The sequence below is a fragment of the Balearica regulorum genome, chromosome Z, assembly GCF_011004875.1.
Source record: "Balearica regulorum gibbericeps isolate bBalReg1 chromosome Z, bBalReg1.pri, whole genome shotgun sequence".
In the NCBI taxonomy this organism is placed as follows: Eukaryota; Metazoa; Chordata; class Aves; order Gruiformes; family Gruidae; genus Balearica; species Balearica regulorum.
The window spans coordinates 75,719,406-75,736,999 of NC_046220.1; the positions used below are offsets into that span (position 1 = coordinate 75,719,406).

The window sequence follows — 17,594 nt, forward strand, 5'->3', positions numbered from 1 at the left end:
CAGCAGACTGACACTTTGCAAGACAAGTCATCAGGACTTTAAATAGTTACTACACGTGCACAAGCAAAGATTAAGCAAAATAGCCCTGATGTAACATTGCAGCCAGGCAAGAGCAGAGGAAGTCATGTTCAACCAGGCGAAGACGCTCTCGTTTTGTTGTGGGGTTGTGTGTGCCATATATAGTTGATTAATTGCTGTGTGAATTAGCTTGCTTGAAGAGCAAAAGGGTGTTAAAGGCAGGCTTTTTGGTGGTGGCACGTCATGCCTCTGTCTTGCCTGCTGGATGAACCCACTTTGTAGCAATAAAGAGACATGGCTTGTCTGCTCTTTGCTTTCTTGTGTACCACCATAAACATGGACCGAAGGGCACGCACCCAAAGAACCTAAATAATATATGGGAATTTGACTGAAGCCATTTCAACCAAGATGGTGACTTTGGGGACACTGAGATCCGGGGCTGAGCCAGGCTGGCTTGTGGTCCCCGGGGGGCTGCCCAGAAGCCCCAGGCAAGCCACTGCAACCTTTCGGGGACAAGCTCCCCTCTGCGTCTGATGTGCAACCCAAAGACAGATGAGGCAGCCCAAGTCGCTGGGACATTCAGTTTTTATTGAACACTTTAAATAAGCTGGGTATATATTACTAGCAATTATTATTATTATTAATAATAATAAAAAACACGAGTTCTGCATTCACCAGTGCATTGTGCAGGAGGGAGGAAAGCCGGCTCCCACCCTTGCCAGGGGCTGGGCAGCCTGGCTGTGTTGCTCACCAGCCCCTTCCCCCCGGTGCCAGGATGGCACCCCGGTCCCTCCACCAGCTCCTCACTCCTGACCTGTATGCAGGGGGGGATGTGGGGCACTGTGCCGGCTCAGCACCCAGCCCTTGGCTTTGGGTGGGCAGGGGCAACCCCAGTGCTGCCAATCGTCCCTGTGCACTGCCCACGGGAATCGTCCCTCTCCTAGCCCCCTGCATGCCTCTCCCTGTGTCAGAGATTGGCTGTGCTCTCCACGCTTGTGGAGAAGCACGGGGACACCCACCAGCCCCACAGAGTCCCCCAACACTCACACATACGCGCATTGACCCCTCTTCCCCCCGCCCAGCCCCACTCACCCCCCAGCTCAGGGGGCCGTGCGGGGCTCCTGGTTATCCTGGAGCAGCAGGCTCATTGCACACGCCTCTGTGACACCCTACAGAGGGGTGAGCCCTTGGAGAACGGGGGTCCTGCATCTAGGGTTTGAGCCCCAGGGGCCCCATGGGGGACCAGCCCTGCCCACCGGGGCAGTCTGGAGCGTGCTCCGGGCAAGGGTGTTATTGCACTTCAGTCCCTGGCAGGGACTCAGCCTGCCCCCGGGGCTTCCCGCAGACCCCTGAGGCCTATCCTGGTGGGATGGGTGCCTGAGCGCCTGGGCAGTGTTGTGGGAGCCATAGCACGCGGCACCGTGGCCACCAGTGGCCACCAAGTGTGGAGCGAGCTAGGACGGACCGCGGGGACACGCCGGACCCCTGCACCTGCTCAGCTCTGCAGCCGTGGGGAGATGCAAGGGGCGGCCGGACACAGCCCCGCTCCCCAGGGGTCCCCGGCACTAGGACTGAGCCTCCGGCAGCTTCAGGCTGGGCTCCGCCAGCACCGGCCCCGGGGCTTTCTGGTGGCGGCCCCGGTCGTGGCAGAGGAGGCTCTTGGCCTCACAGTTGAGGTTCTGGTAGCGAGGCGGGCTGGGTGCTGGCCGGTGGCAGACGGAGGCGAAACTGAAGCTGAAGGGACCAAGGCAGCAGCCGGGGCAGGGCAGCACCTCGTCCTGCTCCAGCACAGTGCTGGAGCCGTGCCCAGGCAGCATGGCCGCACGCTCCGTCCGCTCCAGTGCTGCCACACAGGGGATGCTGAGCTCGGAGAAGCCATGCTCCAGCCCACTGCCCCAAGCCAGGGGTTTGCTGACCACCACGTGGTTGTTGTTGAAGAGGAGCCCGTTGGGGGCTCGCGGCTCCGACTGCCAGGGTCGGGCGCCCGACGATGCTGTGCGGATGAAGTTGCTGTTGGGGGGCGGTGGGAGGACCTGCGGCAGCTCGGGGCTGTCAGGGCTGCAGTCCATCCTCTCCTCTGCCCCGGAGCTGGGAGGGAAGTCTCGACTCCCAGCCGGGGGTGGGAGTAGGATCAGGGGCTGAGGGTCATTGGTGGGATGGGGGGACCCCACGCCCAGTGCCAGGCCCCCCCGGTGGGGCAACTCGGGGGAGGTGGGCAGCGAGTGGCACTTGCGGGGTGGGGCGGCAGGGGCTGAGAAGTCACACTGCACCTCCACGGCGGGCTCAGGCGTCACAGGGGTGCTGAGCTGGAGTGGGGCGGGGGGCGGCAGGTCGAAAGTGAGCGAGATGACTGACTTGCTCGGCGTGTCAAAGAGCTTGATCTTTCCCCCCTTCAGGTCCTCGCGCTGGGAGAAGGGGTTGACGCGGGGGGGCGTCTCCTTGGTCCTGGCCCCGCCACAGGGCTCCGGCAGCCGCAGCAGGGCGGGCGATTTGGGGGGAAACATGTCGGACTGGCTGCGGGACAGGCGCTGGTCCGGCTGCAGGTGCTGGGTCCCCAGCTCGCGCAGGGGCAACTGCTCGGCACGGCCGGCCGCCCTCCCGGCTACCCCTGAGCATGGGCACAGCAGCAGGTCACCAGTCACCAGCAGCTGCCGGTGCGGGCTGCCACAGGGTGCTGGGCACCCAACAACCCAGGGGTGCACCCCGTGGAGGAAACAGCGACAGGCCCCATCCTGGAGACCTCATGCAACCCTTATCTCCTTCCCCTACAGCGGCCAGCGCAGGATGGGACACCCCACATCCCTCCTCCTTCCATCCCCACTATGGCCTGTCCCTGAGTTGCCCACGTACCGTTGAGCACGGCCGCCGTCCCAGGCGCAGGCAGGCTCTCCCCGACACCGAAGAGGGTGGCCCCAGCACCCTCGGCACCCAGCTGGTGCTGCAGGACGCCCTCCAGGCACTGCGTGATTTCCAGAAAGGAGGGGCGGGATGCGGGCTCCATCTGCGGACAGGAGGGGTTACCGGTGAGGTCTGTGGCCCCCCCAGCACCCCAGGGATCCCTGCCCAGCAAAGGCAGCTCGGTGCCTCTCCCCCTGTGCTGCCCATCCTGCCCCAACTGAAATGGGAGGCTCACACTGCAGCAGTGGAAAGCAAGCTGGAGGAAGGCCGCCGGGCAGTCGATTCCCACCATGGTGCGGAAAGTGGTGATGTCCAGGCCAAAATCCTGTGGCAGGGAAAGGAAAAGGAGTGAGGTCGGGTCCCCTGGGGCACCACATGGCCAAGGGGATCCGGGGTGGCCTGGCCGGGGACCCTGGGGTCACCCCAAGTTGGTACAAGGCTGGGGGATGCTGAGACACAGATCCCTCCTGCTTTCTGCCTGAGTCCAACTGTCCCCTTCTCCCACCCAGGCAACTCTGGGCTCTGAGGACAGGTTATCAGCAGAGAGCATCCCTCCTGCTGCCAGGAGACGTTTGGGACACAGCGCCCCCGCCCCAAGACACGGGGCAGCTCCTGCACACAGGGCTCTGCCCAGCACGGGGTGGTCCCCCTCACTTGGTGAAGCAGTCCCAGCCATGGTGCCACTGCCCGCTGCCCTCCCTCCCCATCCTTGTCCCAGGGAGTCACCTCGGTGCGGGGCAGGTAGTCGGGGTCAGCAGGGACACGAGCGATGGTCTCACACAGGATGATGCCATACGCGAACACATCAGCCTGCAGAGAGTAGGGAGTCACTGGGGGGGCCGTGTCCTGCAGCCCCGAGGCGGTGTCCACCCTTCTGTGAACTCACAGCCCCCCTCCTCACCACGGAGCCGCACCGGGGGCCCTGCCACCTTGCCGACCAAGGGATGCTCAGATCCTTCCCTCCGTGTGCCCAGTTGCCCCCAGGGCTGCAAATCCTGCAAATCGGTGGTGGTGCAGGGTTGGATAAAGCCCCACGCACTGTAGCCACGGAGCCTCACCTTCTCATTGTAGATCTCCCCTCGCAACACCTCGGGTGCCATCCAGTATGGGGAGCCCACCACGGCCAGCGGCTCCTTCTCGCTGCCCTCGCTGGGGGACATGGTGGGACATCATGGGCTGCGGGCAGTCCACTGCCCCTTTCCTACCTCCCATCCTCCCGCTGGGGCAGCCCAAATCACCATCTCCACATCCCTTCCTAGGCTAACCCTCCTCCATGCACCCCATGACTTGTCTCACCACCCACACCATTCCCTTCTCCGTCCCTTCCTACCCAGCCCCAAACGTGTCCATCTGCCCCATAAGTCCCCACCACTAGGTTCCACCCCCACCGCCCACCATCCCTACCCTTCTAACTGCACCCCAAATGTCCATCCCTCCCCAGCTCCTGCTCCAAGTGGGCTGGAAACCCCCCACTCCAACGATGGGGATGGATGGATGGACACTGCCCACGTACCTGTAGGTGGGAATCTTCTCCGCCAAGCCAAAGTCACCCACTACAGCTGTGTAGCCATTGGCCTCACACCGCACCAGGCAGTTCTGGGGGCACAGGAGGACCCCATCACACCAACCGCACCAGCCCTGCCTCACCAGCCTCCGCTCCCAGGATGCCCCGGCACAGCACAGCCTCCTGCTCCCCAGCCAGCCATGCCCGGGGCAGCAATGTGGGTACAGGACAGCGAGGGTAACGGGATGCCTTGGAGCATCCTGTACCTTGGAGGTGAGGTCACGGTGGAAGATGCCCTTGGAGTGCAGGTAGCGCAGGCCACGGGCGATGTCGAGGGCCAGCTTGACACGCATGGACCAGGAGAGGGGCACAGGGCTGTCCAGCAGCTGCTCCAGGTTCCCACCATTGATGTACTGATGGGAAGAGCTGGGCTATCGCATCAGTGTGTCCCCCCCACCCTCCCACAATGCTGGATGTCCACCTCTCATCCCATCGCATCCCCCAACCACCCCACAACACAGCATCCCAGTAGACCTTGCCCTGCACATGTGCCATGGGTCATCAAAGCGTCCCAGTAGCCATCACCGTCCCCTTCCCAGGCCTGCAGGAACCCTGAGACTCACGGCCATTGCCCCGCTCTCACCTCTGTCAGCGCGTGCAGCTGTCCCTGGTGCACACACACACCCATGAACCTGTGAGACAGAGGGGATCTGAGGGTGGCCGTGGCGGAGACCAGCCCCCAGGAGCTCATCCAGGGCTGGCAGTAGCTCCAGATCCCTCAGGCTATTGAAAAGGGGGCAACGGGGACAGCAGTGGGGGAGCAGGTCCTACCTGAGGATGTTGGGGTGTGAGAGGCGGTTCATCAGCTGCACCTCCCGCAGCATGTTGCCCCGGTTGCTGGTTAGCTTGTTCATCTTCAGCACCATGATCTGGCCCGACTGACGGTGTCGCACCTGGAGGGGGGTGCAGGGGAGGCTGAGCCCCACGTGTCTCCACAGCCCGCCCCGAACACCAGCCTGCACCTGGTACCCACCTCAGCCCAAGAGGTGGGAGCTGAGCAACCTGAAGCATGGGGCTCCCCAGGACCACTAGGGCTGGCGGGGGGCTCTCCCAGCACAGCAGCACCCCAATAAACCCCAGTGTCAATGATGCACATCCCCATACTCCCCAGGGGCACCTCGCTTGTCATGCTGCCCGCCAAGTGACACTGCCCAGCCCTCCCAGGGATGCAACGGCAGCTCCTGCCAGCCATGACCCCAGCCCTGCTACGAGGACAGGCACGTGCAGGACTGGGGCGCACCAGGGAGGGCTTTTTCAGTCAGTACCACCCAGTCAGACTCCACCAGCATGGGGCAGAGAACAGAGGGGGCACATTGCACCCCAAACCATGCCTGGCGGTGGCCAGCACCGCCCCCGTGCATGACCCCAGCCTGGCGGGGCCTGGTGCTCGGACAAGGCTGTATATTTAGCCATCCCCAGCCTGACGCTGTCATGCGAGCTGGGAGCCTGGCCCCCTGCCAGGAACAGCAGCTGGGAGTGTGGCCAAGCACGGACACCCCCGTCCTTCTGCAGCCCCCTGGCACGTGCGGGGCCAGGGACAAGCACAGGATCCTCTGCCCCAGCACTGTGTTGGGGGGGGGTGGTGAACCAGTGCCGAGGGTCCCCCCTCCTGAGTGGGTGCTGGGGGACACCCCCCCCACACACGCCCAGAGCAGCAGTCAGTGGGGGGGACGACAACCCGGCAGATCCCAGCTGCCCCCCAGCACACACTGAGCTGTGCATGGAGGTGCAGGCATTCCTCGGCGCTGCTGTCAGCTCCCTGCTCTTCTCCTTTTTAGTCGATGCTGGTTGAGGCTGCTGTGTTGGTGCCAGCCCCTGGCCTGCCCCACACCCCCCCCTCGCCTCAGGGATTGCCTCCTCAGGCAAAACATGGCGGGGGCTGGCTGAAGGCAGGGTCCCCCATGCCCCCCCTCCTGCTCACACCTTGGCCCCTGTCCCCATCACAACAGGGGGAGGCTGGCGTGCTGGGCCCTCTGCGGCTCTCTTCCCATCCCACAGCTGGCACTGCTTTGGAGAGCAGTTGTCCTGGGGTGCATGCTGAGATGGGAACCCATCCAGCACCCAATACCCAGGGGATGGGCAGCAGCTCTGCACCACCAAAGGGCCTGGGGGGAAATTAGTGCTTTGTAAAGATCCCTCTACATGTCTGTGTGCACCAAGGCCAAACCAGCCCCAGGCAGAGTGGAAGCGAGAGGCAATAGCCTGTCCTGGCCTTGCTGTGCCACCACCAGCTCACATGGAGAGGCTCTGAAGCATACAGCAGCCGCCTGCCCGTGGGCACCCCGCTCTGGTTACACCTGCGTCACCTCCAGCCACCTCCAGCCAGTCCCCGGCACTGGGTGCTGCCCAGCAAAGCCCGGTGCTCCTGACCCAGCTCGTCCGGCGGCAGCACTGCCTGCCCTTCCCACGCCGCGTGGGGCTGGCAGGACTGGCTCGGTTGGTTTGGCTGGCACCGGCAGCAGCCAGGCGCCAGGACCTGGCTTGACGGCACAGGCAGGCTTGGTACCTCCGGGATGGCTGCGGGCGGCGAGACTCCCGCGCCATGCGCCCATGATGGGAACGCCAGGCAGCACGCACAATGCTGGCACTCGGTGGCCATGCACCGTGGGGCTGGCAGTGTCCCTGTCAGCAGCAGCGTCCCTGTGTCAGGGAGCAGCCCCCAGTGGGCACTGGCTCAGCCTCCGCATAGCCGGGACGCGCCCGCAGCTTAAGCCCTTGTTAATAAGCCTCCTGCCATTGCAATAGGTTGGGTCAGGTCTGAGTGCAGCCACACAGCATCTAATGCCTTAATCCTGGAGGAGAGGCAGCCTGGGGGAGGGAAGGTCCAGTGAAAGCCCGTTCCCCAGGATTTCTCCCAGGGACCTCAGGAGCCCCCAGGCCAGCACAGCCCTGCCCTGGTGCGCTGCTCCAGGACTCCGTCCCCAGGAGCAGGGAGGGCTCTAAGGGCTCCCAGGACAGCCCCAGCCCCACGCACGTGGGACACGGCCTCCTCCTTGCCTGAGTTTGCTTGTGAGGCCACATCCCGCCATGTCCCCTGCATGCTCCGCAGTTCGAGGCCAGCCCCTGCCCTGACCGGCAGGGAAGTGGTTATGCTCCCTTGAGCTTCCCACGGCCTCCCACATGCGTTGGCCAGTTTACCCAGTCCATCCAGGTGCTAGCACCAGCCCGGCGCCCTGGCCGCCCTCCAGAACTAGGCATGGCAGAGGAGGGAGCAAGCCATGACTCCAGGTGGGACGCAGCCCCTTGCTAAGGGGGTTTCCTTCACTGCCACTGTCCAGGAAAGGCAGCGGGCAGCAGAGCCTGCTGGGGCAGGACAGTGTCCCCCCTTGTCCCCCCTCGCCTCTCTGCGCTCTGGCACGGTGCCCAGGAATCCCAGCACATTCCCCGGAGCTGAGCTCAGCCAGGCAGCCGTGCTGAGCTGTGGGGGGAGGACATGCCACCGGCCCCCACCCAGGAACCAGGCAAGCCCTTGCCCCTCGCCGATGTCCCCCAGCACTCCTCATGGCCCCTCCGTTGGGTGCTTCACGGGGGCACCATGGCCGAGCCGGGGTGCTGCGTTGTCGGTCCCCATCCCATCTGTTGCCATCACACAGGGCTGGGGGATGGGATGGGGCTGGCTGCAGCCCCAGCCTGGGCACAAGGGATCTGAGCTCTTTTAACAGCGGAAATTAGAGTCTTATTTAAAGAGCATGCTAATCAGAGCGAGCAGACGGCCTGCTCCCTCCCTGCAGCTGGCACTGCTGTCTAGACATGGCGTGAAGCCCCTCCAGTAGTCTCCCCACCCAGGGGCCTCAGGAGCCAGCCCCCCTGCGCCCTATGCCAGGGAAAGGCTTTCACATCACCCCACTCAGCTCATGTCCCCTTGCCCCAGCCTGGCGCAAGCAAGGCGCAGTCACACAAGGGACATCATCCTGCACCCCTTGCCCGGGGGACCCCAGCAGGGAAATACAGGAGGGCGGGTAAGGGAGCTAGTGCCACCACTGGTAATCCAAAAGCTACCTGTGACGGCTGGGTCTGAGCTCACAGGAATCCCAGCAGTGCAACAGGTCTTTTATTGGGTGGGACTGGAAAACCTGCTCATCACGTGGAAAAGGCAGAATTGGCCGAGACAGACTTTCTCCGGGAAAGCGAAAGGAGCAGGGAATGCAGCAGCCGTTCCCGATGAATGCTTTAGCATCAGCAGCCCTCATCTCCTGTGCTCCCAGGTGCGGCACTGCGGACCGACTGGGATCAGGGGCATTTCCAGCCCTCACTGCAATCCCAGAGCATGCCCCGTGACAGCACAGGAGAGGTGCTGGCAGGCCCAGGCTGGTCAGCACAACACGTTTCCAGCATCCAGGGCTCCCGCATGGCAACAGCGGGGTCAGGGCTGCTCCTGGCCTCATGGCAGCTGGCTGACCTTGGCAAATTCACTTCCTCCCCACCTGCCCTAGTTTCCCCATCTGTGTCATGCCACTCCACCCTCCTTTGTAAAACAAGGCAAGGTCCACTGATGAAGGGCAGCAGATAAGAGGGAGGGAGTTGTATCATTAGTTGGACTGATAAATTGGAAGTAAATACAAAATCTCAAGGTTGGCGGTGAAGCGAGCAGAAACGGATGGGCAGCAGTGGTGTTGAAGCCCTCTCCAGAGCTCTGTGTGTGCTGGGAGCCACTAATCCACGCTCTGGCACCATGGAAATGGAGTGCTGGGCCCAGCACACTGAAGGGCTGTGCCCTGGGAAGCAGCATCTCCAAGAGGATGTGCGACAGCGGGGCAAAAGGTGCAGAGGAGGATGAGTGAAGACATCCGGATAGTTCCCAGGAAAGCAAAGCCAGGATGCTGCCCACAGCCCCCCGTGTCTGCTGCACACCACACACGGGAAAGTAAGAGAGGAATTTGGGAAGAGATGCAACAGTGGTTTAAGGGCTGGAGAAAATGTCTGGCACAAAGACACCCGGCTCAATCGGCTCGGCATATTGGAGATGGAGAGGCAGCTCACTGCAATGCCAGTGTACCCGAGAAAACGGGTGGGCCTGGCTCTGTGAAATCGCACAGGGAAAGACAATGAGAACCAGCAGCTCCAGAGGGAAACAGCCCAGCTCTGCAGCACAGCAGAGGATCAGCTGGGAGCAATCCCCTGGGGAAGAGGGCAGCTTTTCATGACCCGTGTCTCCTGTCCTCTCTGGACAGCCTTTCCAAGAGAAGGACTTGGCTGGAGTGGGATAAGGATCAACTCAGGGGTGAGCCTGGGACACTGGGGCTCAGACATGTTGAGCCCTTTGGCTTTAACACTGGGAACACAGTCAGATGCCCATGCTGGTACCTCAGCACCCTGCCTTGCCCTGGCTCGGCTGCACACCACGGCTGAGCTACCTGCGTAGGGACAGAGATGGCCAGGTCCCCTCCCTGTCCCCCACGCCCACCAGGGCTGGAATGAGGCAGGACCCAGCAGCCACACGGAGGAGGGAGCCACGAGTGCCTATGGCCATGGAAAGCACAGCAGGAACAAGGGAGGTGGGAGGAAAACGGGTCCTGCACTGCCCTGCCAAGCACCATCGTCCTTGCAAGCTCAGGCAGCCAAACCCCAGCTCAGATCCCGGGCCTGCCTCACCATCCTGCTGAGCTCTTGGATGCAACCCACCACATGAGCACAAAGCCCCATCTGGCCCCCTCCTGCCCCTGCCTCCTCTCCGGCACACACACGCATTGGCTCCTGCCGCCTGATCCCGCTCACACTCCCAACCTCCGCTGCTCCCCCAAATTCTACATGCAAGTGACTCCACAAGAACATGAACAACGGGTGGGAGAGGGAGCAGTTTGTGGCTTCCGCAGTGCCTGCCGAAACAGAAACAGCGATGCAAGGAGAGATCATGGCCTGGCCGAGGCACAGGAGCATCCATTATTAAAGAGCTATATCCAGGCCTGACATTATTAAATGCCTCCCTCTGCTCCGAGGTGCTGCCACGCGCTCCAAGCCAGAGATCAATCGCAGGAACCTGGCCAGCAGAGAGGCCATGGCTCCGCAGGGGCAGGAGGGAGTATGGAGGAAAGGGACCCCTCTGCATGCCGGCCACTGCCCCTTGCAGGACACCTCTCCTGTAGCTGCAGAGGAGACAGGTCTTGGGGTGTCCTTGCTGACTGGGGAATGGTGCCACAGCTGGAGAGGGACCCCAAGGTCCTGCTGGGACATGGCCACCCAGGTGTGCTGCACGTGGGAGCGTGGTCCCACGCAGGGGACACAGCACAGTGCTGCCTGGCACCCCAGTGACCGTGGTGGGAGGTGGTGGGGTCCTGCCCAGCCTAAAGCTGCTCTTTGAAGGGGGTGAAGCCACTAGAAACACGGTTTAAGGATAGTCCTTGCCCAATAGCTTATGGTGCCTTAAGTGATGGCCAGGACAAAAACATGTGCACACACCTCCCCTCAAACGTGGAGAGGTGGCGGTGGCAGTGGGGCAGGACACAGCCCCTTGGCCCTGGCAGTACTGAGTGGGCTGGTAGGGTATCATCACCACACACCTCTGCTGCATTGTTGGGACCCCGAGCTTCCCACCAGCACCCATGCACCCCTAACCAGGGTGCAGGCCACACACAGGCATCCCCACTCTGGCAGTGCCAGAGAAGACGGAGGACAAAGGCAGCTCTGGGGTCCCTGCCAGGGGCCAGTCACCACGCTGCTCTACAGCATCACACCCCTCTCCCAAACCCAGTGACCTTCGGGAGGCTCCCGTAGGGTGCCCCGCACATCTACCTGTCCACCGCAGGCTGGAGCAGGCCCAGCAACGCTGGAAATCACCCCGGACTGGCTGCAAACACTGCCTGCATCCCCTGCCACAGGCACACCCTGGGCCTGGCAGGGTCGGGGCTCCAGGATTTTGACAGGGGTCCCCGGGGCTGGGCTGTCTGCCACCCCACCCGTGCTCAGACCCCCCACGCGGCCTCGCTGTGACCCACGCCGCAGCGCTTCGGAAGGCTCAGCCTTCCCGGGCTGTAAACAGAGGTGGTGCTCCCCTCCCCCTGCACAGAGGCACGGAGGAACAACACCCACGGAGGAACAACACCCCCGGCGGGGACGGGGCTCCCCGGCACCCCAGGTCACCGCCGCAGGGCAATACCTCGCACCCCCCGCCCCCGGCCTCGCCCAGCTGCCGGGGCTGGGACACCCCCCCCACACACACACCCCACCGAGGGCTTGGCGAGGGATGCGTGGGAGCTCCTCGGGGGGTGCTCAAACCCGGCAGGATGCCTCGGGGACCGCCATCCCCTCTCCCGCCCCGCACACCTTGAAGACCTCGGAGAAGAAGCCGGCCCCGATCTTCTCGCAGTAGAAGTCGTCGATGCGCGCCAGGGTGGAGACGGCGCTGCGCAGCGCCCGGTACGAGGAGGGCCGCAGCCGCCCGCAGCCCGGCCAGGGCCCCGCCGCCTCCCCTTCGCCCTCCCCGGGCCGCCGTGGCAGCTTCTCCCACTCCATGTCGGTCCCGCCGAGCACCCCCAGCGCCATTCACATTCCCGGCCGGGCGCGGCGCGGCCGGGCAGCCCCACGGCCGGGGCGCCGCCGCCTCCCCACCCCCCCAACCCCCGCCGTCCCCGGGGCGATGCTAGCGGCGGCGGCGGCGGCGCGGGGCGGGCGTCGCGGCGGGGCGCACGGCGCTCATGGCCCGGCAGCGGCGCGGCGGCGCCCCGACCCCCGCCGCGGCCCGGAGCTGCGCCTCCGCCGCCCCGAGCGGTGGCACCGGCGGGGCGGAGCCGGGGCGGGGACAGCCCTTAACTCCTTGGGACCCGCCACCGCCTCCGAGACCTGCTGGAGCCCCCCCCGCCTCCGCACCGGCGGGCGGCGAGGATCCCGCAAGCCCTGATGTCCGCATGCACCAGCACCGGCCCCTGGAGCCGAAGTGGCAGCTCTGTACGCACCTGCATGGGCTGTGGGGACCTGAGCTCCTGGTGCACGGCTTCGACAGACCCTATGGACACAGTGCTCTGATCCTCCCCTACCCCGGGCCCTGCCTGGATGCTCCCAGTAGACATGGGAGTCTTTATCCCCTGGGTCCCACCTATATACACATTGTAAACGCAGGACTCTCTTCCCCTGGGCCCTGCCTGGATACTCCTTGTAGCTGCGGGACTCTCTTTTTCCTCATAACATCTGAGTGGATGGACCAAGGGCATGGAGATCTGATCTCCCCATATATCCAGCCCCACCCCATACGGTCTCATGGGTCCAGTTCCCCCATACAAGCAGCCATTGCCAGGATGGGCCCCACTGGTACAGCTTGGATCTCTCCTTGCAGCCATCACCAGACTGGAAGGATGCTGTGGATGTGGGGCTCTGGTTCTCACGATGCACCCGCCCCTGCCTGGATGGTGTCCCAGGAGGTGTGGGGTCTGTCCTCCAGAGCAGCAGGGCAGTGCAGCCTCTCAGGGACAGTATGGCCAGTGCCTGTTGCACCTCTTTGCGTTTCTCCCTTTCCTCAGCTCTTCCACTTCCCCCTGGTTTCCTCCTGCTTCCTGATCCCCCCCAGGCCTTTTCTGTGCTTGGAGGCTGATCTGTCCTGCCCTTCCTGCCCAGGGACTCCCTGCAGCTGGATCTGCCCTTGCTCCGTCCCACACATTTCACTGCTGCTCTCTCCTTGGCATCCACCTGCCTGCGCTGGCCCAGCCCTGCCCCAGCCACCTCCCCAGGCACTGCCACAACCCTTCTGCGCTGCCCTGCTGCCGCAGCTACTGCGCAACTGCTTTGCTCCAGCTGTTTCCCTGTGCAGCATGGCTGGCTCCACATGCCCTGCACTGCTGTAGGTGCTTTCCCTGCTGGGAAAAGCAGCCACATGGAGTGTCTCCTGGTGTGGTGTTTTTTGGCCAGTGCTCAGCTCCAGGTGCCACCAAACAGAGCATAAACTCCATGGACCACAAGCCCTGGGTTTTCTTCCTTGTCCCAGGAGGAAGAATAACCTTGTGGACTATGGCAGGTGAACTGGGCCTCTGACTTCTTTATAGTGGGAGCAGCCCCCTGCACTGCCCTTAGAAATCACAGTATTTCTGCTCTTCCAGCTCCACAGAAGGGAGTGGGTCTGTGCAGGGCAAGTTTCTGCCAGTCCCTACCTCATGGGGTCTGAGCCACCCCTTTCCTCACAAGTAACACTCCAGCCCGGTGCCTCCGCCTGCCAGCGTGATTGATGGTGTGTGCCAGGGAGGCTGCTGCAGCAGTGGGGAACTGCACTGTGCAACAGGCCACATTCTTGGGCTTCCTGGGCCTCACATGTCTGTCCCGCTGACAGCAGCTCGACAGAATGACAGGAGCAGCTTCACAGGCCTCCTGTGATGGGCATGGAGAGGACAGACCATGGTCTGTGTGTGGGGACGGGAGGCTGCAGGCTCTGCCCTTCCACCATGTTGGCCAGTTGCAGCTGCTTGGATGGCAGTGGATGGCTTTCCTACTTGCTCAGGCTCAGCCCTGGTACCTGACGTTTGAGCACCCTGCTGCACCCACAGCCCAGTGACCAGCTCCTCAGTGGTGTAGGGAGCCGCTCAGAGGAGCAAACCCAGCTCAGCTGAGGCCAGGAGAGTGAACATTGTCTCTCCCTTTCCCTTGAGTGCACACGAGCAGCAGTCCCCTGAGGGTCAAGGCACTGCAGCAGAGATGGGGAGTCCTGGCGAGGCATCTTGCAGAGAGAAGCTCAGGACCACTGCCTGTTCAGGGCTCCTGCTGCTTACAAGTGACTGGAGTTACATCCAATTAAGTTGTAACGGATAAAATTAAAGCCCTGGAGATGTCCCTGACTATGGAAATTGCTGCTACAGGATTTACAGTCCCTTCTCTCATCAGCACTGGTAACTCTAATGTGCTATTTCCACCATGCTCTGTTCCTGCCTGGCACAGCAGCGTTGAACTGAGACATGGCTAAAGGTCCCCAGTGCCCCAAATCTCTCCCGTGGTGCAGGTAGATACACTCTGGGCAGCTGGGTGCAAAGCCAGGCTGGGCTGAGCCTGCAGCAAACCCTGAATTAAGCTCCTCAAGCCCTGGTAAGGAAGAGCAGGAAGGAAGTCTCCCTGGCCATGCTCTGCTCCTGTGGAGCTGCAGGGCGTAGAAAAGGGGAGGCTTTGCCATCTTTGCCCTTCTCAGTCTGGGCTCTGCACCCTCCCCTTCTCATGGGGAGAAGGCTCAGGGATTAAGAAACAGCTCCCTGCCTGCTGGGGATGGTGCGTAACGCAGGCAGAGCAGTGGCTAGAGCCTTCAAACAACCCAGGGAGGCTGACGCTGGAGAGGTGCAGGGTCTGGACGTTTCCTGTAAGGATCAGGGCACATCATGACACACGGGTGGCCAGCCTGCATGCAGGGCAGTGAGGGGTGCAGGTGAGCTTCCACGCAGAAAGCCTGGTGCTCGCTGCACCCCCACCTCTATTCCACACCAGCAATTGTGGCTCCAGGTCCTTGTGGCACAGCTCTGGTTGGGATCAGCTAACAGTAACCCACCGTGACTCAAGGTTTGCCCTGCTCAGAGCCCCAGAGCTAGAATTGAAGCAGTCCCCTCCTTTGTACCCATGCCTGAGAGCCCATCCATACCAGAGCTTCTTTGCTGCAAACAGTCAGGAAAATCAATGGCTGCTGCTGCGGGGGGTCCAGGAACAGCTTCGGGGAGTGAGCATGTGAAGCTGTGCCAGAGCAGGCACAAGGCTTCATTGCAGGAGAGTTTTCCAGCCTGGAGGGGCTGTGCAGACCCAGAAGTGAGCAGGACAAGGAGCATTGACTGACTCAAATTACTCCCTTTCATGCTTTCTCCCAGAATGTGGGTGAAATCTCTTGGTCCTGGGTGTCCTCTCTACTACTGTCCCCTGACAACCTCTGCTCTTTTCCCACATTACTGCACATCACTCAGCAGATCTCTGCACCTGCCTGCGTCCTGCATGTTCCTCAGCTCCCTGCTTATGAGGGGGTCAGTCCTTGACAAACATTTCCCTCTTCGGCCCCATCGGAAAAGGAGAAGGGGCACAACAGGGTCTGTTGTAACCTGCTAGGAGGTCTGGTCAGTGCGAGGAGCCCAGAGAACATGGGAGAAGGTCCCAGCCCCAGTGGTTCATGTGCAGCCTGGTTATGCCCAATAGCACACGGTACAGGTGATGCAGCAGGACTATATTTCCCAGTGCACTGTGTGTTACTGAGCTTGGCGAGCACAGGGCCCTGCACGCTGTGCACCCAGCACCATGGCGGTAAGCGGCAGCAGCCCCCATCCAGCTGCAAGCAGGGACTGGTAAGGTCCCCGCTGTTGCTGCCTCCTGTTCCCTCCCTGGCACTCCAGCTGCGAGATCAATGCCGGGCTGTCCGCAGCGAGAGGGCTGCAAATATTTGTTGTGTCATTAATTTTCTACAAGCAGAGTCAGCACAGCACCTGGCAGCATTTGCTCACTGCCTCCTGTTACTGTCTGTTGATACTTCTCATGCCTAGGTGCTGGTACTGTGACATGTCTGGAAGCAGCATCCGCATCCCATCCCTATCTCTTAGTGGTGGGCAGTGATTTCAGCTCCCTGCTCTCCTTCTTAAGCCCCAGTGCACCTGCCAGGGTACACAACCGGGTGGCAGGGGACTGAGTAGCCAACGCCTGAAACCAGCTGAGTGTGTGCCTGCTGGAAGCCCTTGGACTGTGAATCTGAAAACACTGAGAACACTGATAAAACAAAATGAACCACCATCTCTGAAAAGGAGGGATAGGCAGCTCTGGCCATGCCTGCACCACCTGTGATGTGACATGCAGCCATGTGAGCACAACTACATCCTTGCAGTGAACCAGCACTGCAGAGAGCTTCACTGGTCACCAAGAGCTGTTCACCTTGTGCCAAGCAGGCAGAGGCAATGCTACCACCTCCAGCATCTCCCACCCTGCTCCTGAACCAGGTTGAACAGCTTTTTTTTCCCCACGCTCCCATCCTCCAAGGCTGCCCAGCAGGTTACAGGGCTGCTCCTTGTCCTCTTGACCCTGGACCTGGGAAATGGGGCTCTCAGCAGCTCCACACTCATCCCAGGAGGCTGTGCCAGCCTTGCTCTATCTCCTGCCTCTTGCCAGGCTATTAGTAATATTCTCCAGCCACAGTGCAGCGTCTCTGAAGTGCTTGTGGTTCTGCCAGATGTGAGCCAGGAGCAGAGACACCAAGAACCTGGTCTGGGTGCAGTGGTGGGCTGAGCAAGACCACATCAGAGCAGGTCCAGGACTGGCCTCAGCTGAGCTGGTGGGAGCAGCCCTGTCACCCATGGCACCAGCTGCAGCAGAGCAGGGCTGAAAGTGCTCAGCTGGTCTTGGCCTGTGGCTTTGGGGAAGAGCCTTCACCTGTGGTTCATTGCTGCCCTTTGATCTGCATGCCTTGACGTTGCTACAGGGAGGAACTCAGGAGCAGCACAGGAATGTGGAGGGAAAGGCTGGTGAGGGCATGCATAGCTCAGCACAGTGTCTACAGAACAAACCCACACGCACAGTCCACCTCAGGGACCCAACATTAACAAACCAACATCCTCAGTCTTGCCCTGGCTTCCTTACCCATCCCAGAGCTGACAAAAGGAAAACCTGGAGGAAAGCAATGCATCAGGCTGGAGAACCATTCCCCTGCGAGCTCTGAGCTTCTGTTCAGGAAGGGCGCATCCCACCCCAGCCACAGCAGCATGGGTGAGAGAGATGCTCCCAGTCCCTTATATTCTCCCCACGCAGAGACTGTGGAGCCCTGCTTAATCTCCCCGATGCCAAGAGGTAGGTGCTGGAGGGGGCTCCCCACCCTCGAGCCAGCGGTCATTCAGGCTACACGTCTCTGAGTAACTCCTCGGCCTGAGCATGGCCCTGTAATCATCCACAATGCTTGGCTGATTCCCTGACACAGCTTTGGCCTGTGCTAAATAGTACAGGTTCAAGAGAGATCATGGTCCAAGGTCCTTCTCAAGAGGAAACATGGACGCAGCCACCTCCAGGCAGAGAGGAGAGTTGAGCTGTGTGCCTGTCCTCTGGTGGCTGCTGCTTTCTTCTTTGGCTTCCCTTCCCTGTGTCGGGGCACAGAGGAGCAGGGTGATGGTGCTGGGCTCTGGATGTCCATGGGAGCCTTTTGTCTGGAGGTCACTGATACCACAGCCACGTGTGGACAGTGATGCTCTGTCCAGGTGTC

The 17,594-nt window shown here is 61.9% G+C and overlaps 1 protein-coding gene across 1 annotated transcript; it reads right to left on the reverse strand.

Moving 5' to 3' along the window:
• Window positions 1-587: 587 nt before the first annotated feature.
• Window positions 588-12,195, reverse strand: TESK1 (testis associated actin remodelling kinase 1). The gene is made up of 10 exons (XM_075739876.1): window positions 11,741-12,195; window positions 5,252-5,373; window positions 5,064-5,112; window positions 4,687-4,833; window positions 4,430-4,512; window positions 3,975-4,065; window positions 3,643-3,726; window positions 3,152-3,241; window positions 2,869-3,019; window positions 588-2,626 (listed from the first exon to the last, which is right to left on the reverse strand). The coding sequence occupies exons 1-10, from the start codon at window positions 11,957-11,959 to the stop codon at window positions 1,584-1,586; spliced, it is 2,079 nt and encodes a 692-aa protein (XP_075595991.1). The 5' UTR covers window positions 11,960-12,195; the 3' UTR covers window positions 588-1,583.
• Window positions 12,196-17,594: the final 5,399 nt, after the last annotated feature.

Bases quoted from the DNA above. Each gene is read 5' to 3' on its own strand.
- TESK1 (XM_075739876.1), bottom strand. From the start codon at position 11,959: ATGGCGCTGGGGGTGCTCGGCGGGACCGACATGGAGTGGGAGAAGCTG. The intron at 4,513-4,686 runs GTACAGGATGCT...CTGTGCCCCCAG, and splicing joins ACCGTGACCTCACCTCCAAG to AACTGCCTGGTGCGGTGTGA. The intron at 3,727-3,974 runs GTGAGGCTCCGT...TACTCTCTGCAG, and splicing joins GGGAGATCTACAATGAGAAG to GCTGATGTGTTCGCGTATGG.